The sequence below is a fragment of the Perognathus longimembris genome, chromosome 1, assembly GCF_023159225.1.
Source record: "Perognathus longimembris pacificus isolate PPM17 chromosome 1, ASM2315922v1, whole genome shotgun sequence".
Classification (NCBI taxonomy): Eukaryota; Metazoa; Chordata; class Mammalia; order Rodentia; family Heteromyidae; genus Perognathus; species Perognathus longimembris.
Window position 1 is genome coordinate 131,030,261 of NC_063161.1, and position 20,327 is coordinate 131,050,587.

General features: G+C 43.1%; 1 protein-coding gene across 2 annotated transcripts in view; it reads right to left on the minus strand.

The window, feature by feature from the left end:
* Positions 1 to 828: 828 nt before the first annotated feature.
* The window catches only part of Gne (glucosamine (UDP-N-acetyl)-2-epimerase/N-acetylmannosamine kinase), a 39,214-nt gene continuing 19,715 nt past the window's right edge, over positions 829 to 20,327 (minus strand). For both annotated transcript variants that reach the window (XM_048333392.1, XM_048333475.1), the window contains exons 3-12: positions 19,850 to 20,301; positions 16,354 to 16,506; positions 12,922 to 13,134; positions 9,768 to 9,855; positions 8,767 to 8,977; positions 7,699 to 7,828; positions 7,139 to 7,360; positions 6,104 to 6,286; positions 3,621 to 3,737; positions 829 to 2,953 (exon numbers count right to left, since the gene is read on the minus strand). In XM_048333392.1, coding sequence (XP_048189349.1) covers positions 2,718 to 2,953; positions 3,621 to 3,737; positions 6,104 to 6,286; positions 7,139 to 7,360; positions 7,699 to 7,828; positions 8,767 to 8,977; positions 9,768 to 9,855; positions 12,922 to 13,134; positions 16,354 to 16,506; positions 19,850 to 20,301 — 2,005 coding nt within the window. In that variant the 3' untranslated portion in view covers positions 829 to 2,717. The remainder of the gene's footprint in view (positions 2,954 to 3,620; positions 3,738 to 6,103; positions 6,287 to 7,138; positions 7,361 to 7,698; positions 7,829 to 8,766; positions 8,978 to 9,767; positions 9,856 to 12,921; positions 13,135 to 16,353; positions 16,507 to 19,849; positions 20,302 to 20,327) is intronic.

The following is a 20,327-nucleotide window of genomic DNA, read 5'->3' on the forward strand; positions in this document are numbered from 1 at the left end:
ATTTGTTTTCTGAGCTACTCAAGAGGAAGAGAGCTGAGGATTGTGATCTGAAGCCAACTCCAATTGAAGACCAAAATACTGGAAGTAGAGCTGTGGCTCAAATGGTAGAGCCACTAGCCTTACACAAAAAGCATAGGGACAGTGTCAAGACCCTGGGTTCAAGCCTCAGGACTGACAAAAAAGCTCCTTTTTAAATGTCAAATTTTAAATATTGCAGTGTTTTCTGTTAGGCTTGCTTTTGTCATTAAGGAAATAATAGCCAGGCGCTGGTGGTGTAATCCTAACTATTCAGAAGACTCGAGCTCCGAGGATCACAGTTTGAAGCCAGCCAGGGCAAGGAAAGTCCATGAGACTCTTCTCTCTCATTAATCACTAAAAAACTGGAAGTGGAGCTGTGGCTCAAAGTGGTAGAGAGGGGGGGGAAAAACAGAAAATGAAGGGAGAGGTGACACAAACCCTCTCTCATTACCTTTACAAAAAGAAAGGGAATAATACTAAATGTGTTGTTATATGACCTTCAAAAAGCCAGGGAGCAGCCATTTAAGTCTCTTGTGGAAAGAGAAATGTTTTTTGTTGTTGTTTTTTTTTTGGCCAGTCCTGGGCCTTGGACTCAGGGCCTGAGCACTGTCCCTGGCTTCTTCCTGCTCAAGGCTAGCACTCTGCCACCTGAGCCACAGCGCCCCTTCTGGCCGTTTTCCATATATGTGGTGCTGGGGAATCGAACCAAGAGCTTCATGTGTAGGAGGCAAGCACTCTTGCCACTAGGCCATATTCCCAGCCCGAAAGAGAAATGTTTTAGCTAGTGAGTTAAGAAAAAAAAAAATACTGTTGAAATACAAACAGGGTAATATATTTTTTTCTTTAGAATTTGGCTCAGAACAGTAACATGAAAATATTTACATTAAATAAAGATGTGATTTAATCATATGTAATCATCAGAATATATTAGTCTTTCCTTGGATTTAGCAAAAACTTAAGAATTGGTTTTTAACTTTGTACCGTCCTTTCAAATATTTGGCATGAAACTTATGAAACTTGGTGGCAATGCAGTTTTGGTGTACCATGATTATGGGATTAAGCAAGGAATGATTGGTGCCTTTTCATATGGACCCTCTGCCCCAGACACTGCCACCTGGGAAGCTGGCGTCCTGCCCAGCAGTCATGTGGAATCGCCCAACAGTAACCAGCCCCTGGAGATGTTGGAGGAGCCTAGCAGAGTTCTAAGAGTCAACCAATCTGTCTTTTAATGTTAACTCCTCACCAGGAAGGAAATCGTTCAGTATTGATCCTTCAGCTCAGTTTATAAGTCAATTTGAACAATACATTATAAAAACTTTTTCCTCAAATAAAAAGGAAAAACATATGCATATGCTTTTTAGATCATTTAGAAGTACTGTCACTAGACCAAATACTGTTCTGGTGAGGAATATGGCAGAGAAGAGTACTGATTAAATTCACAGCTGATAAGGATTTTGGGAATAAAGTCATTTGCAAATCAGATATTCTTGTTAAAACTTTTGGTAGCCTAGAGTACATGAGGATATACTGGCATTTAGAAAGTCTTTGAAATAAGTCTGGCTTATCAGAAAACTCAGAGGGACCTTGAATCATACTCTAAAGATCACTAGCCCCATAGCTTTGGGTCTGGAACTCACACTAAATCTGGGGTTGTGATAAGGTATATGAAGCACCTGTTGGGAGCCTGGGACACAGTAGGCACTTAGTAAGTTGTGGTTGACAGTCTTCCAGTTTGCAATTCATAGGCAGAACTTTGATTTTTTGTGATTTGCCATCAACAAGAAGGCACAGATTCTTATTTAGCCCAAATCCAGGTGACAGATCTGGACTCCAGGTATAAAACGTACAAACACTGCCTTCGTAGATTCTCTGGGGTCACAGCAACACAGCATGAAAGCTGCTGAAGAGAGCGGTGTTTGCTGGTCAGTAGCATAGATCTTAGGACATCCACCCTTCAGAGGCTCTAAGTCCCTAAGAAGATAAGGACAAGGTCACTAAGGCCATTGTAATTCAGATCCCTAAAGTCTCAAGTTCCACTAGAGTAAAATACCTTGCAAAAAGACATTTGGGGATGACAAGTATGTATGCTCAATATCTTGATTGCAGTGATTTCATTATACATTAATCAAAACATCAGATTGTTCACTTGAAAAACTACTTAAAGTCATTTGAAGAAAGTGTAGGAAGTCCTTTCCTGGTAAGGTTTTCTTCTGTCCCCTGACTGAAGAGTCCCGGCTTGGAGGAGGAAGGATTATTAAAGCTCCATCCCAAGGAAGAACAGCGTCTAAGTGGCACATTAGTAAGTGGAGTCTAAAGGCTTCCTGGTGTATTTCTGCAGCACAGGAAATTGTGACCAGAATTTACAAGGTTTGCACTAAAATGATAATGTACTAGGAAAATATGAAGAAAAGCTGTATCTACAGAAATGTGCATGGGCAAAGGAGATTTTGGAAGAGAAGACAAAAAGCAAAAATATTTGGCTTCCAATGTCACCAGCAGTTGAATGTCAAATTTTCTTTTTCTTTTTTTGGTGCTCCTGAAATTTGAACTCAGAATCCTGCACTTATTAGGCAGGCACTCTACCCCATAAGCCATGCCTCTGGCACCAAATTTGCTTTTTAAAGAAACACTCATCTAAAGGAGAACTGGATTCCTGGGAGGAGCTCTTGGGTCATAGTCCACGCCCACTCATGGGCAGTCTAGTGGATCCTGCGAGTTGTGTAGTCCAGAACCATGCTGGCGGCACCTAGCAGAGCAGGGTCCACCAGATCCGACACCACCACGTCCACATCCTGCACAGAGGGCAAGGCTTGCTGGCGGATGACATCTTTGACAATGGGGATATAGTGACTGGCCAGGACTCCAGAGAGGATCACGAGGGAAGGATTCATAGTGTGGAGGATGTTCACAACTCCAAGGCCCAGAGCGGTTCCAGCTACGAGAAAACAAATGTGAGCTGCTGGAGCACAGTTGGAAATGCCAAGGAGGAAGAAGGAAAGGAGCCTACAGCTAGTAAAGGCCAAGTACATTCAGACTATGTAGTGGGGGCATTATTTTCAAGACTGCATGATTTAATTTTAATTTTTGAGACAAAGCCTCACTGTGTAACCCAGGAACCCCCTATGTAGTCCAGGTTGACCTCCAGCTCACAATTTTCCCTTCTGGGATTACAAGTGTGTACTTGGAGCTTTTTTTTTTGCCAGTCCTGAGGCTTGAACTCGGGCCTGGGGCACTGTCCCTGGCTTCTTTTTGCTCAAGGCTAGCACTCTACCACAGTGCCACTTCCAGCTTTTTCTGTTTATGTGGTGCTAAGGAACCGAATCCAGGGATTTATGCAAGCTAGGCAAGTACTCTACCACTAAATCACATTCCTAGTCCAACAGTATTTCTTTGTTGTTACAAATTAAAACTTGTTTAAATTGGCAAGGCTGCCAAATACTCTGAATGCATTTTCTTTTTCTAAGTAGGAAAAATCCCTCTGAGCAGACATACAGAGGACTGACAACCCCCCCCCCCCCGCCCCTTCCCCTGGGAAGCAGGGTTCTCACTGTGCTGGGATAGCCTGCCTTCTATAACAGAGGTACCTGGAGCCACAGCCTCACCTGTCCTTAGAATGCTCTGGGCCTTCGCATTGCCAAGTTTAGCAGCCTGGATGAGATGGAGTGCACCCACCGCTTCGTCTTTAGGCACTGACATCCCTTCCACCAAGAGCAGGTCCTCTGAGCAAGTGAGGAAAAGCAAACATTAGTGAGCTTGCAGTGCACGGGGAGGCCCCTCAATGGCACCTGCTGGCAGCATGACTTAGCCAAGTTTGCACATGTGCAGACCTGGCTCTCCTTCCCAAACATCTATATATATAGTGCCTGGTTACACATAGTCCACAACTTAACATCCACAAGATCCTCTAGTCTCACCATAGCTTCCTACCCCCCCCCCCCGGCTCCCTTACTTCCATCAGTCCTTAAATGTTCTTGCCCCCCCCCCCAAATCATCAGACTCCCACACGCTGCTCCTCCCCCATTTGTTCCAGATGTACAGCTGTATGGCCCGCCAGTGCCTCCTGGTCTATGACAGTGGGGCTTGAGGGCCAAGGAACAGACAGGCCTGGAGCAAGTCCCAGCCCTAGCACTGCTAGTGGCATGGACTTGCCCTGCACTTATCTCCAGGTTTCTTTTCTACAAGATTGAGGCAACAAGCCTGGCATGGGTGACTCAGGCCTATAATCCTAGCTACTCAGGAGCCTGAGATCTGCGGATCAAGGTTGAAAGCCAGCCTGGGCAAGAAAGGCCACGAGACTCTTAGCTCTCAATTAACCACCAGAAAACCATAAGTGGAGTTTTGACTCAAAGTGGTAGAGAGCTAGTCTTGAGCTTCTATAGAAGCTCAAGGACTCTGCCCAGGCCCTGAATTCAAGCCCCATGACAAAAAAAAATTGAGGCAACAATACCTAGAATTATTTTGGGGGTTAGATGAGATAAATGCCATAAAAATACAGTGCTGGCCTAAGAGACCCTGTCTGGCAGTATGCTGTAGTTTAGCTAAGTCTCCTCCAAAGGCCTAGGTGTCAGAGCTGAGTCACCAGGCTGCGATCCTCTGCTTCAGGGAGGCTGGGCCTAGGAGGAGTATGTTAGGTCACTGGGGACATGCTCTTTAAAGGGACATGGGATTCCAGACTCTCTCTCTTGTTTCCCGGCCACCATGAGGTGAGCGAGCCTCTGCCAAATGCAGCTGCCATCCTTCATGTACTGGGCAGTCACAGGCCCAAGGCCAACAGGGCCAACTACTCACAGACTGGAACCCTGAAACTGAGGTAAAATAAACCCTTCCTCTTTTTAAGGTGATTATCCCAAATATACTGTCACATCAGCCCAGATCAACCTGCCTCCTGATCAACTGGTTTTTTTTGTATGTGGGCAGGTCCCAGGGCTTGAATTCAGGTCTCAGACTCTTTTGCTCAGCTTTCATGTTTATTAGTAGTGCTCTACCACTGAAGCCACGGCTCTATTTTGGCATTTTGTTACTACTATGGAGATGGAGTCTTGCAGACTCTTCTGCCCTAGCTAGCTTCAAGCCTAGATCCTCTAGGTCTCAGCCTCCTGAGTAGCTAGGATTACAAGTGTGCCACTAGTGCCTGGCTCTAGAACTATTATTCTTGGAAGATGAAAGAAGAAAATCCCAACCTTACAGACTATGACCTAGATACCACTGATGCTCCTGAGCCTCAGAGGCACCCCTCACCGCCCCCCCCCCCCGTCTATCTCTCTTCCTCCTTCCCCTATTTGCTTTCTTCTGCCTTATTCAGATTCCCAATCCCAAACTGTCCAACCAGAAAACTGAGTCACTACACTTGATCCACTCTGAAGCCATCCTTTATTCAACTCCCACTCCATACTCCCTATTGAAACAAGGTTACAGTTTAGTAAAGAATATCAAATTCCCCAAGACTGTGTAATGGTTTCTCTGACCAGCTGGGCCTGGCTCCTCTCTTCCTACAGGACACCCTGTCTCCACACTTCTGCAGTGGTGTCACCTTCCAGGCCTGGAAGAGCTCCCTTGCCACCAAACATGCCTGGCTAATTCTATGTCTCCTGATGCTCAGCTCTCAGGATGGCTCCCTGGCACTCCCTTCTGCGTAGAGAGGTGAAAAGAACTCAGCTACATTCCTTGGCCCACGTTCACAGCGCATTATGCACACTGTTATAATGATATTAGACCAAAGACACACGGGGGGGGGAGTGAAATGGTCCAAAGTTCTAGCTTCAGAGTATAGCTTTCTGTAGTTTCTATTTTTGTTTTGTTTGGAGCTTGAACTCCTGAGCTCTTTTATGCCCAGGAACAGCACTCAATTGCCTGAGCCGCAATTCCACTTCTCTTTTTTTTTTTTTTTTTTTTTTTGCTAGTTAATTGGAGATAAGAGTCTCACAGACTTTGCTTCCTGGGCTGGCTTCGAACCATAATCTTCTGATTTCAGTCTCTTAAGTAGCTAGGATTACAGGTATGAGCCCTGGGGCCCAGCTTGGAGTTTCAGCTTTGAAGTACCTGTCTACCATTTGGTGACTGGCTTCCTCAAGGGAACGATACCCACCATCATGCAGCTTCTTTGCTTCCCTCTGCAAGGCCATGCCGGAGGCGTAGGCTTCGATACACCCATGGCTTCCACAAGAACAGTCAGGCCCATCCAGAGACACAACAAGGTGGCCGAGCTCTGCAGCGCAGAAGGAGCTGCCATGGATCAGTTCGTGCTGGTGGATGATCCCACCGCCAATCCCTGCAGGGAGAGACAAAAGTCACCGATGTCAGAAAACTATGATTAGCTAATGTCTGTCTCTGTAGTGAAGCTTTGAATGCAAGGCCTATCTAATGCCCATTTTTCTAGACAGTTGAAGCTTTCTAAACTGTTGGACTTTATTCAGGGGCATTCTGGAAGCAGATACTTTTGGTGGATCTTCTGATGCCCTGTGGCTCAGCTATGATTTCAGACACAGATGTGGCACAGTCGAGTATGTGTGGCAGCCCCTGTGTAGGCAGTCAGCCTCCTTGCTTCTGTGCACAAGGGTCTTCTACACTAAGATGAGCACTATATCCAATCTGGAGGCCCAGTGCCCAGAGGAACTTGTAGCCCAGGGAGGCAGGAGCCTTTAGACCCAAGCAGACAGTTCTGTTCTAATTTGTTGTTGTTTGAACTCATGGCTCTTACCGGTCGTTCTATCACTTGTGCCATGCCTGTAGCCTTTTAAAATGCTTATTTGTAGGGCTCAAGCCTATAACCCTAGCTACTCAGGAGCTGAGTTCTGAGGACTGTGGTTCAAAGACAGCCCAAGAAGACAAATCTAAGAGACACTATCTCCAGTTAACCAGCAAAAAGCCAGAACTGCAGGCATGACTCAGGTGGTAGAGCTCTAGCCATGACTCAAAAAGCCAAGTCAGTTTGAAGCCCTGGGTTCAAGCCTCAGTATGGGGAGATAAAACAAGAAGCTTTGGGGGAAGAGTAAATAGTGCTGATAAGCTTCTGGAAATTTAGAAGACCATCCACATGACGAGGGCTGCTCAGAAAAGACCCGCGAAGGCTGGGGACAGACATGTCCCTAGCACACATTCTACTTCCTGAAGCAACTCTTACCTGTGCCTGTGATAAGTGTAACGAAGTTTTCCAGTCCTTTTCCTTGGCCAAATTTCCTTTCTGCCATGGCTGCACAGTTGCCATCATTGTCTACCCACACGGGGAGATGCAGCGTGTCAGACAGGGGGGTCCTGAGGTCCACAGAGTTCCATTCCTGTATCAGTTTGGTTGAATGTAGCACAATTCCTTCCTGAGGATTTACACGCCCCCCTGTGGAAATGCCTGAGCTCCATCACAAACATGAAGAGAATTCTAATTAGCAATCTTAGGGAAGCAACTTTCTTGACCAACAACACAAGTTAGTTCACCCGAGCTCTCCTAAACACAAGCATCAACAAGGCCTGCAAGGCCTTATCAGGCCGTTTGAACTAAATCTGTACTTTGCCACAGCATGGATATTTACAGAAGCATTCATGCTTCTCCCAGGAAGTCTCCATACTTGGGACCCACAGACACCCTGGCGCCATCTGCACACAGGCATGATACTGAGTCAGCATCAGAACTTAGGAAACTGTGTCCATAAAGGGAACATTGCTTGGATTTGTAACTTATCATCTCACCTACTCCCAGAATTCTGCAGTTCAGTTTCACAGCTTCTGCTGCAGCTTCCACACACATCTGCAGGATTAAGTGAATCCTCTCTTCATAAGTTTTAGGATTGAATTGAGTATACTTTTTAACTATTTCACCCTAAAGAGGGGAAAAAAATTAAGATCTGTCTCTCTGGTCTTAGCTGATCAGTTTATTGTAAATTTGGGGCCTGTTTCAAATAAGACATTGCATGAGACAGTGCAGCAGATTTAAATGATGGCTTGGGATAAGTGTAAGAATCCAGGTTTACATTAGGAATTGAGGCAGTGAGAACTCCCAAAGAGCCCTTCTCCTGGGCTGAGGGTAAATATTTGCTTATCTCAGTCTAGGCTCAGGAAAAGATCATACTTGGGCTGGGAATGTGGCTTAGTGGTAGAGTGTTTGCCCAGCATACATGAAACCCTGGGTTTGATTCCTCAGCACCACATATACAGAAAAAGCCAGAAGGGGCACTGTGGCTCAAGTGGTGGAATGCTAGTCTTGAGCAAAAAGAAGCCAGGAACAGGGACAGTGCTCAGGTCCTAAGTTCAAGCCCCAGGACTGGCAAAAAAAAAAAAAAAAATCATACTTTAGCCAGGTGTAGTGTTTCATACCTATGCTTCCTACACTGAGGAGGTAGAAGCAAGAGTTCTTACATTCAAGACCACCTTCAGGGGCTGGGAATATGGCTTAGTGGTAGAGTGCTTGCCTCATACATGAAGCCCTGGGTTGGATTCCTCAGCACCACATATATAGAAAAAGCCAGAAGGGGTGCTGTGACTCAAGTGGTAGAGTGCTAGCCTTGAGCAAAAAGAAGCCAGGGACAGTGCTCAGGCCCTGAGTTCAAGCTCCAGCTCTGGCAAAAAAGAAAAGAAAAGACCAGCTTGGGCTATATCGTAAGTTTCTGTCTCAAAAAAAGGGTCCCTATATTATTCTTTCAGGTTGACAAAATTTCCCTGTTTCGATACTAAGCCATCTGGGTAGATACTCTAAGTAGTTGAATTTTAGTTAGCTATAGTAATTTTGATATAAAGTTAAGAGCTTAGCAGCGGCTTTACCTTCATGCTGACTATTCCAACTCGGAGGTTTGTCCCACCAAGATCAACAGCCAAGGCACTCAGAGTCTCAAGAATGTGGTCAATATCTTGAGAGATATTCTCCTTTACAGGTGGAAAGCAAAATTTCTTTTGTAGCGGCTCTTGAAGATCAATAGATTTGAGAAACTTCAAAATCCTTGGAACTGCGTTTCCATCCCCATAGATCTTTGAGCTGCAACATTTAAAAAAAAATGTCAGCTAAATTAAATGCTGCTGGCATGAAGTGTGATGTTGAGGGCATGGCTAAATAAAATCTGAAACTTCTTTTCTGTATGCTTCTTTTAAAAATAACTTCCCTAGGTTGGGAGCAAAGCTCATTGGTAAAACATTTGCTCAGCATACACAAGGCCCTGGATGCCATCCCTAGCACCACAAACGAACAAATAACCTACCTACAATGTGTGTGAATACACACACACACACACACACCCATATTTATTTACAAACATCATGCACAGGATAAATCATGCTATACCATTTTATCTGTCAATTAAAAAAAACTTAGAAATCATAATTATAAAGAACTAAACAACAGGACTGCCTCAGCAACACAGTCATTAAGAACTTGCATTTGGTTTTTGTTTTGCTGTTTTAGAAGTCTTACTTACATTTTTGAGAAACCTTCAATTTGACATAGAAAGGAAGACAGCTAAAATTATCATTAAAATGCCAATCTAGACCATTTTTCAGAAAATCAATTATGCTACTTTCTAATTTTTACAGAAGGTCTAGGCTAAAGAAGTATTTCCTAATAGTAGTCCTACAGTCATTCATGGAGACAACAGTATTCTATGTAAAACCCCTAGGCAGTAGATAGGGAGATGTTCTTTGCCATCTCTTTCTCTTACCACTAGGCCATATCCCCAGCCAGCCATCCCTTTCTCTAAAGTAGCAGGGAAGTTCTGCCAAGATGACTGATCCTCATTTACATATACACTGATGGGGATTGATGGGAAACTCACCAAGGGTACTGTTTACCAAACTGGAGGTGCAGTGCTTGCAATATCTTGTCTTGGGTGTCAGCATCCCGGACATGAAGGACATTCTCTCCTAGGTAAATCCAGTGACATCACAATGATTTAGAAGTGTGACTATCCCAAGAATAAAGAAGCTAGCATTTAATCCTGAAACCCAGCACACTGCAGAGATTTCCATATAGCAAATACTTAAGGATCCTAGAGTCTTATTTTTAAAAGCAAGTTTAAAATTTTCATTTTCAAGCTTCATTTGGACATGAGCAATGTGGCAATATTATATGTTTCTACCTAGGACATGAGTGCATGTTTTAGGGTTGAGCAACAGGGCTCATTAAAATAATTAAATACTTGATTGAATAAATGCAATATCAAAATGCATTCAAGTGCTTTCTTTAAAAAAAAAAAAATCAGGGGCTGGGAATATGGCCTAGTGGCAAGAGTGCTTGCCTCACATATATGAAGCCCTGGGTTCAATTCCCCAGCACCACATATATGGAAAACGGCCAGAAGGGGCGCTGTGGCTCAGGTGGCAGAGTGCTAGCCTTGAACGGGAAGAAGCCAGGGAAGGTGCTCAGGCTCTGAGTCCAAGGCTCAGGACTGGCCAAAAAAAAAAAAAAAATTTTTTTTAAAAGTCAGCTTTAAGCCTGGTGCCAGTGGCTTGCACCTGTAATCCTAGCTACTCAGGAGGCCAAGATCTGAGGATCACGGTTCAAAGCCAGCCCAGGCAAGAAAGTCCATGAGACTCTTATCTCTAATTTATTTTTTTTTCTCAAATTTTTATTATCAATCTGACGTACAGAGAGGTTACAGTATCATACGTTGGGCATTGGATACATTTCTTGTACTGTTTGTTGCCTTGTCCCTCATGCCCCCCTCCCTCCCCCCTCTTATCTCTAATTTAGTCACCAGAAAACTGGACGTGACGCTGTGGTTCAAGTGGTAGAGTGCTAGCCTTGAGCTGAAGAGCTCGGGGACAGTGCCCAGACCCATAATTCAAGCCCCATGACCAGCAGAAAAAAGAAGAAAAAATCAGCTTTAAAAAACATTTTCCATTTGCACTAATGTAAACACAAAGATGTGCTAGTTTAACACACAGGGCTGATTTTACACAGCACTTAGTATCTTTTAGTCTGAAGTATATTACTAAGTCATACACAACATGTAATACAACCAATTCTATATCACTAGGAAATACATTCCTAAGAAAGAAAGATTTTTATGGACCTTCAACAGTCTTAATTCTAAAGAGGATAAAGCCAGTGACTAATACTGCTTTGTTATCAAAGTCTGTATTGGGGGGCTAAAGTATAACTCAAATGGTAGAAGTGCTTCCAAATAGGTGTGAGGTGTTCATTTCAAACCCCCATACTGAAAAAGAAAGAGAGAAAGGTAGGGAGAAAGAAACAAACCTATATTTCTAATTTGCTATGATCCTTGAGACAAGATGCCCCAAAGAAGCATTGGTACGCCGTGATTGCTGAGTCAGCAACTGGGAGCACTGCATTCAAAACTACCTCAGCAGGCTCGGAACGTGGCTTACGAGTAGAGTACTAGCACGCATGGAGCCTTGGGTTCCATTCCTCAGTACCACATACACAGAAAAAGTTGGAAGTGGCACTGTGGCTAATGTGGCACACTGCTAGCTAGCCTTAAGCAAAAGAAGCTCTGGGACAGCCACAGGCCTGAGTTGAAGCCCCAGGACTGGTAACAACAACAACAAAAAAAAAAAAAACGACCTAATCTACGCCTTCTTATCTGTGACCCACTGGTTTTCAATTGGTCTGCTCCTTTGATTTCTGCAGCATAGTGACCTTACCAGCTGTTTCCTCTGCTTCTCTCTATCCTCACACAGGACAGCTTGTCATTACTGCTCTACTTAAGTGTCATCTCTTTAGCATCTAATGTACTGTTACAGTCTGCCTGGCACGTACAAATCCTGGTATTTTTCTTTCTATTAATTTATCATCTGTTTCTGTTCCTGCTAGAGTGCCAGTTTCACTTTTTTTTTTTTTTGCCAGTCCTAGGCCTTGAACTCAGGGCCTGAGCACTGTCCCTGGCTTCTTTTTGCTCAAGGCTAGCGCTCTGCCACTTGAGCCACAGCGCCACTTCTGGTCGTTTTCTGTATATGTGGTGCTGGGGAATTGAACCCAGAGCTTCATGTATAGGAGGCAAGCACTCTTGCCACTAGGCCATATTCCTAGCCCCCAGTTTCACATTTGTAAGTATAGTTTGCTGTATGATCCCAGCATCTAGTACGTAGCAAGTGCTTACTGAGTATTTCCTCAATGAGTATGAGAGAATTTCCATCACGTGCCTGCTAATCTTCTCTATGAAATGGAGAGCAAAGTACTTACAGTGCAAGTGGGGGAAAGTTAGGATGGCAATTAGGAAGAATGGAGAAAGCAGAGCTGGAACTAATCTTTTTGGTTCTAGTTCAGTTGTTTTTCATTAATGATATGCTTTCTCTCATTAGCTACAGATAAGTCTTTGCATGTAGATACTCTTGGCGCTCACTAAGCACACTCATTAATAAGAATGTGCCAGGCATTCCTTATACTTTCACTGTGTGTGCCAGTCCTGGAGCTTCTTTCTCTCAAGACTAGTACTCTACCACTTGAGCCATAGTGCCACTTCCGGCTTTCTCTGAGTAGTTTAGTGGAGAGTCTCATGAAGTTTCCTTCTCCATGCTGGCTTTGAACCTCAATCCTCAGATCTCAGCCTCCTGAGTAGCTGGTATTAGAAGTATAAGCCACCAGCTCTCAGTTATACTTTCATTAATAGACACCTTGCTTAGAACTGCCATACTATAACATACTTATGAAGGAACTCTAGCCCAGAAACAGACACACCAGCATTCATGTATTCATGACATGTTCAACCACATCCTCTCTCAAACAAACCATTAAAGACCACAATTAACTAAGAACCATTTATCTCTGATTGCACAAAGACAATAAAAATGTAACTAGAGCTCTAGAACTTGCCATACTCACCACTTAAAGGCAATTTATAGACAATTGGTCATTCTGCTTATTTACCTACTGTTCATAAAATACAGGCCCAGCCCTTATAGTCATGAAATTACTATGCAGAAAACATGACCAGCAAAGGCATGAAACAACCACAAAAAGCTAGACACCTGTTTCTCTTCCAATCTGACGTGTTCCTAGGTTGATCACAGGTGTTCCAAAAGCGCCAACCTCTCGTACCCCACAGCTGCTGTTCCCAATCATACAACCGGCGTGGGCAACCAGCTGTATAAACTGGTCAAAGGGGACGTGCTTTACAGCACGAAAGTTGGGATGATGCTCAATGCCCTTCTTCCGCATCACGCGAACCATCTCTTTGCTCCCTGTGAAAATGGAGAGAACCAATCATTAAAATGGTTTGTGAGACAAAGAAATCATTCCTTGGCAAGTATAGCACCACTTAGAGAGCACTCCTCATAAAAAGGAATGCCAGTTGTTATGTTAAGGGAACAGTGGCTTTGATCACTCATTTCTCCCAATCCATGTGTGCAGGTGTGTGAGGTAGATGTGCAGGGTCACAGAGGGGGTGGGGTGTCCTGTGCATGATGGTACATGTCCCACCATTTGTGAGAAGCATTTACAATGTCTGGCTAGTTCCCTGCTTCAACTCTTCTGGAACTCAAAACAGCAGCACCTGAGGTTTTTCAAACCATAATTTAGCATAGCAAGTAACTGTTACGGGGTTCGAGGGAGGAGATAAACTATATTCCACATCCCTCCAAGGGTCCACCACTCAGAGACAGTCTCAAGCAGAAAGATGGATTTATTGGGGAAGCAAAAAGCGAACTGATGAGCCAGTGCAGACTCGGGAGCTGAAACTGTGACAGTGAAAAGTGGGCTGACTAGCCAGGGACACAGTGCAGACTTGGGAGCTGCCACCGTGACCCCGAGCAGTCTTCAAATTTATAAAGGGTTTATAAAGGTAAAAGTGTAGCACAGATGTAGGAGGTTGACGCAGGGGTAGAGCAAGCAACAAGCAAGCCATTTACAGAAGCAGAATTTGGGGGTCAAATTGACCTACTCCCCCCAACATTTCCTACCGTGTTTCCCTAGTCAAGATGGAGTCAGCTGTATTCCCTATGATAGTAACTTTTTGGGGGACCCCAGGAAAAACTTTTACCTTAAGTAACAAGAGACTAAAGATAGGCCTACAGTTTCTAAATGGGAATGTCACAGACTACACTAGACCAAATCAACCAGACAGCCTCACATTCCGCTCACATTGTTGCTAATACCTCAGCTGGTTAGTACTCCTGTTGGTGTGGATTAAACTCCAAGGAAATAAATACAAGTCAATTCTGCTACTGTAGTTGATCATTCATTTTAAATGCATGGTTTTAAAATAATTTGACAACGTGAGGGAGAAGCAGTATTTGTCTCTCTGCTTACTTCTTTATTCCTTGCTCATAGCCCTTGGAGGGAAAGGTGCTCACCTGAGAGGGTGAAGGCAGCACAATGACCACAACAAGCTCACTAGGGGCCGAAGCCATCCGTCTAGTTAACAGAAGGGGTGAATGCCCCTATTCTCTGTGTTTAACTTTCTCTTGTGGCAAGGGAGTCAGATGCAGTCAAGCCAACTCCTTAGAGCAGGACTGGCCACTTCTCTCTGTGCTCGCTCTTGCCAGAGCAGATCAGTCCTTTAGAATTACCGTACTTGGTACTCCCAAATCCAAATCTGGGTTTAGGCTCCTCTTTGGACTGAAGCCTAAATCACATGTACTAATCCCATTTTCCAGAGGGTCCTCCTGCAGGCACAACTGGGGCACCAAGCTAGATAAAGTGGTGCCTTTACAGTTAGTTCCCCGTGTGCATCTTACAAAAACCCTATGGAGAGCAGAAACAAGTGGCAGACAGGATTTAAATAATTATCTTAAAAGCACAGAGTCCTAGATGGGCGCTGGTCACTCATATCTGTAATCCTAGCTACTCAGGAGTCTGAGATCTGAGGATCACAGCTTAAAGCCAGCCTGGGCAGAAAGATTGAAGAGACTCTTATCTCTAATTAACCAGCCAATGGAAGTGGCACTGTGGCTCAAAGTGGTAGAGCGCTAGCCTTGAGCTAATGAGCTCAGGCCTGGGGTTCAAGTCCCACAACCAAAAACCAACAACAATTAACCAGTCAAAAGCTGGAAGTGGAGGTGTGGCTGAAATGGCAGAGTGCCTTAAGGGAAAAAGCCAAGCAAGAGCATAAGAACCTGCGTATAAGCACAGCGCACGCTCGCACACACAAATACACACACACAGGCACTTTTCTTTATTTCTTTCTTGTTTTTATCTCTTTGAGATGGTATTTCATTAAGCTGTCCAGGCTGGTCTCAAGGGATCTTTCTGCCTCACTCCTGTAGGACCCACGCATAGCTGGGCTTTTTTCTTTTATGGAGGGAAAATATCTAATTCTAAAGTAAAAATATTGAATTTTAAATCTGCAAAGTATACTATAAACAGAAGATATCATGGTGAGATATATGTATACAGAATTTAAGGAATTAGAAAAAAATATTATGGATTTTGAAATACTGACATCTGAACAAAATCTAAGGTTTTGGGTTTTTTTTAAGCTAACATCTGTTTTTCTCCCAGCAGAGGGACCCAGAGGGGTTCTTTCAGAGTATGACAACATCTTGGCACTGTAAAGGATCTTGCCTCGTTTATCAAAAATGCCGTGGGTAGTGTTGACTAACAAGGTCCAGTATTTGAACATGCCTCCATGTAGGCTCTGCTCCAGTGCTTGTCCTTTGCATCTCAGATCCCCATTAACCTGCCTCAGGTCTCGCCAGCACCAGAGCCCACAGAGCCCTCCACCAGTAGGTAATCAGCCAGGCTTGAGGATCAATGCATGGGAGACTCCACATCTGAACTGCTTAAGCTCAAAAACTACTTTGAAGTGTAGCAAACATAAATAAGAAGGAAAATATCAAGCTCTGGTGGCTTCCACCTGCAATCTTAGCTCAACAAGCTGAGATCTGAGGCTCACAATTCAAAGTCAGCCAGGCAGAAAGTCCATGAGACTCTTATCTCCAGTTAACCACCAAGAAGCTGGAAGATAAGCCATGGCTCAAGTGCTAGAGCATCATTGTTGAGTGGGAAAGACCAGCGACAGACAGTGCCCAGGCCCTGAGCTCAAGCCCCAGTACTAGCACAAATAAATAATAACAATAAGGCTGTTTATGCTGTGGTTGTGGCAATATTACTTTCTTAGAGACATTTCCACTTTGACATTTAAGGTTTACGTCTTGTGGCTCTTACAATTTCTTTTTGGATGGGAACTGGTGGGAGGAGACTAAATGAGAATTAAGTGGAGGTTTGAGACTTCTTTTTAGCATTTTTTTTCCGTATTAAGGTTCTATTAGACTTGACAAAAATATCACAGCTCTTTGATCTATATAGCAAAATAGTTACCTTTTGCAAACTGAAATGCATTTCAGAACAGGGTGGCTTTCAATGACAATATGGGCAAGACCAAAAAGCAGTCAAGAGAAAAAGTAACAGAAACATGAAATATAAAAGTTTCATTTCATAGTTTCATTTTCAAGTTCGATTACCTGCATCAATGTTTGGAAACAGAACTAGGGTCCGCTTGTTAAACGAGATAAGCGCATCCAGTGTTAATTCAAACATTTTAATGGAATGCTTAATGTCAGTGGTCACAGGGTGCTGCAGGGCAACAATGTAATCTTTACATTTTACATCATCACCTGTTTAAAGAGATAAAATTACATTGCTTCATTAGAATCGTGAAAGCAGCAGTAGCACATTCTAAAACAAATCCCTAAAGCTTTAAAAAAAAAAATTCTAAGGTAGCAGGATGCCTGTAGCTCATGCCTATAGTCCTAGGTACTTAGAAGGCTGAGATCTGAGGGTCCAGGTTCCAATCCAGCCTTAAAAAGTTCTTGAGATTCTTACCTCCAGTTAAGCACAACAACAACAACAAAAGAAAGCCAGAATTGGGGCTATGGCTCCAGTGGTAGAGTATGAGCGGTGAACAAAAAAGCTCAAGGACAGCGCTCAGGCCCCGAATTCAAGCCTCAGGATATGCACACACACACAAAAAAACCCAACCTAAGGAAAAGACCATTTGTCATATTCCAAGCAGAGTATCCAAAGTGGGATCACGTTCAAGGGAGCAGCAAAATTAACATTTTACATATTAACACCTAAAAACTAATGTACTATGTAACAATGAATCTCAAGCTGACGCATGATTTTGTTTGTCAGAGTGTGTGGGGTTGGCAGATGAATGGAGAAAGGAAGCGGGGGTGAATACGGTCATAATTTTCAATGTACATATGTGAAAAGGGAACCAGGTAACTTGGAGGATGGAATGGGTGACACTGATCAAGATGCACTGTATGAAGCTGGGTGCCAGTGGCTTACACCTGGAATCCTAGCTACTCAGAAGAATGAGCTCTGAGGATGGTAGTTCAAAGCTAGCCTGGGCAAGAAAGTCTGTGAGACTCTTATCTCCAATAAAGTACTCAGAAAAAGCTGAAGTGGCGCTGTGGCTCAAGTGGTAGAGTGCTAGCCATGAGCACAAAAGGCTCAAGGACAGTGCCCAGTCCCTGAGTTTGAGCCCCCGACAAGCAAAACAATAAAATAAAATAAAAGTGTGCTGTGTATGCATAAACTGACAAGGTGAATTAAAAACCTTTTGTGCTACTTAAAGATAATAAAAATAATTATTTTAAAGACATAAAACATACCTTTCAATAGTAAGGAACTAGAATTCACCATTTATAAACTCTGAAATGTTCTAAAGCACAAAAATGCAAACATTCTCATTTCACTTTTTTTTTGGGGGGGGGGGTGAAGGGGTGGGGTTATAGTCTCACTGTGTAGCCCAGACTGGCTTCAAATTCATGCTTCTCCTGCCTCTGCTGCAGGAGTGTTGAGATTACAAACACAGTAATAGAGAGTTTTTATTAGGTTAGAAACCTCAATAATATTTGAATTAAAAATACTAAATCAGCTCTAAAAATTCTATTTTGATCCTGTGAAATTCCTTCTGTACTGCCAATTAGCTTGAGAATCATTATTAAAAAGACCCCCCCCCATACACACAAACACACAAAAACTTATCAATCCCATCTTAGCTTCTAAACTGGGTTAAAATGGAAATGTAATTGTTAACTTTTGATATGAAGCAAAAAAAGATCTAAAGGCCTAAAAGAGCTATTGGAGGACTGGGAGTGCAGCTCAGCCTTGGATGCACAACGTCTTGGGTTCAATGCCAGCACTAAACAAACAAAACCTATTGGAAACTTGATAAAACACAGGAGTTCCAAAAATAGCCTGTTCATTTAACATTCATATAGAGTTAGTAGAAGTCTAAAAACTGTGAAATCAGCAAAGAAGGAGGAATTGTTTTGTTTTTTAAACTATGGAAAAGAAAACAGAATTCAGTGAACACCCTCACAATCATGTGTCCACAGCCTGTGGCTGCTTCTTCACAAGCATTTCGTAGGAAAATAGTGTTGGGTATTAGTGTTGCACTTATAGCATGCAACTGTATAAGCAGAACATTCCTTTATAATGATCCTAATCAATATAATTGCAAAGTTAAAAGCACATTAAATTCTTAACAATAAAAGACATCCTATAGTAAACATAGAACTTTATAACACAAAACAAAATGATGGCGCCTTAATAGAAAGGGTTTCATCTCAAGGCAAAGGCTGCTGCATTATAGAACAAAGGTAGAGTGACAGGGTCAGAAGTTGCAGGTTGAAACAGATGCTGGCTTTGCAACAAAGAATGATAAGATCCCAAATAGGAACTTAAGCCTTCCAGGGTACACTCTTGTTGTATTCTTATATGAAATAGTTATATATAGTTACAGAATGCAAGAGTGTTTACTTAGAATCACATGTGAAGGAACTCAGGGAGAGGGTCACATGGTAGAGCCTCTGACTAGGAAGCACAAGGCCCCGAGTCAAATCTCAGTACAGGGTGGGGGGTGGGGGAAAGGACATCTACAAGGACAGAGAGATGAAGACACAGAAGTTTGTTCTACCAGTATCATCTCACAGGTTTCTTCATCATTACAAATATGTTTAATGATAAGACTTCTAATGGGATATAGAATAAAAGCAGATCCTTATTTTTTGTTGTTGTTTTTGTTGTGAAGCAGGGACTCAAACTTGGTACCTGATGCTGTCCTCATTGGCTGGCAGACCACCAATGGAGCCACACCTCTATCCCCAGATCCAACATCTTTGATAACCCAACTTATCAAATCCATTTTTCATTCATTAACTTCATTCAATAGATCAACCTTTTAGAAAGGAAGGTTCTAGATAGATGATGAGTTCTAATTTTCTATTACATATTACTCTCACTACAAATTAACTAATTGATATTGTTTGTAAATGTCTTTCTTTGCCTCTGATTAGTGAAAGTTAATTTCCATGAAACTCAATCATGATCACTGAAAATTTTGGACTTTAAGGCTCTTTTTGAAAAAATAACATGCTACCACTGTGACTTATACTTTTGTGTACATATGTGCCAGTACTGGGAATTGAACTCCAGGCCTCAAACTCTTGCTCAACTTTTTCACTTAAAAAATAACAAAACCTCTTGTATTGCCAGGCACCAGCGGCTCATGCCTATAATCTTAGCTTCTCAAGAGGCTGAGAACCTAGGACCATGGTTTGAAGTCAGTTAAGGCAGGAAAGCCTGTGAGACTCTTACCTCCAATTAACCGGGAGGTGGGGCTGGGGGGAGGACAAAAGTGAATTTGTGGCTCAAGTGGTAGAGTGTCAACTTTGAGTAGAAAAACTAAGGGATAGCACCAGCATCCAGACCTGGCTTCAAGCCCCAGTACTGGCTCAAAAAAGAAAATAAACCCAGTAAGCCTATTTTATAGAACAGGTGGACCTCAGAGGTAAAGTCGTATAACAGTGGGAACTACGATATAAAACTGTAGCTTTCTGCTTGCTAACAGAATACTATGTCTGTGAGTTTCCAAAAGGATTGAAATATACTCAATACTTTCTGACAAAAACAGCGTTTAGGCTTAATAAAATGTCATACATGTACCTAACCACATCCGAATGATGCTCATATAGTCTTTGTTCTTGGCTGAGAGGAGCTTGTCATAGGACGGGCAGCCAGCCAAAAGGATTCGATCATGGTCCTCACACATGGATATCAGGTGCTGTTCTGCACTTCGGGTGCAACACACATGATAATGAGCCAGTTTTGTTATGGCATGTCTGATGGAGTCATCAATAGTCCCACTGACTTCCCCTCCTTCAATGTGAAGGATCCTGATGTTCATCAAGGCAGCAGATGTAGCCAGAGCCAGGGCATCAAACCTGTCTCCATGAACAATCATGATATCAGGCTTTAGACGATTGAGGACATCTGGGAGCTTCACTAGGGCCAAGCCTACTGATTCCACCATGGCTGCTTCATCTTCCCCCCTAACGATCGTGTGTAGCCTTGTGTTAATGTCAAAGTCATCTTGTTCAATCATTCGATATGTGTTTCTAAAGCAGGAGAGAAAAAAAGGATG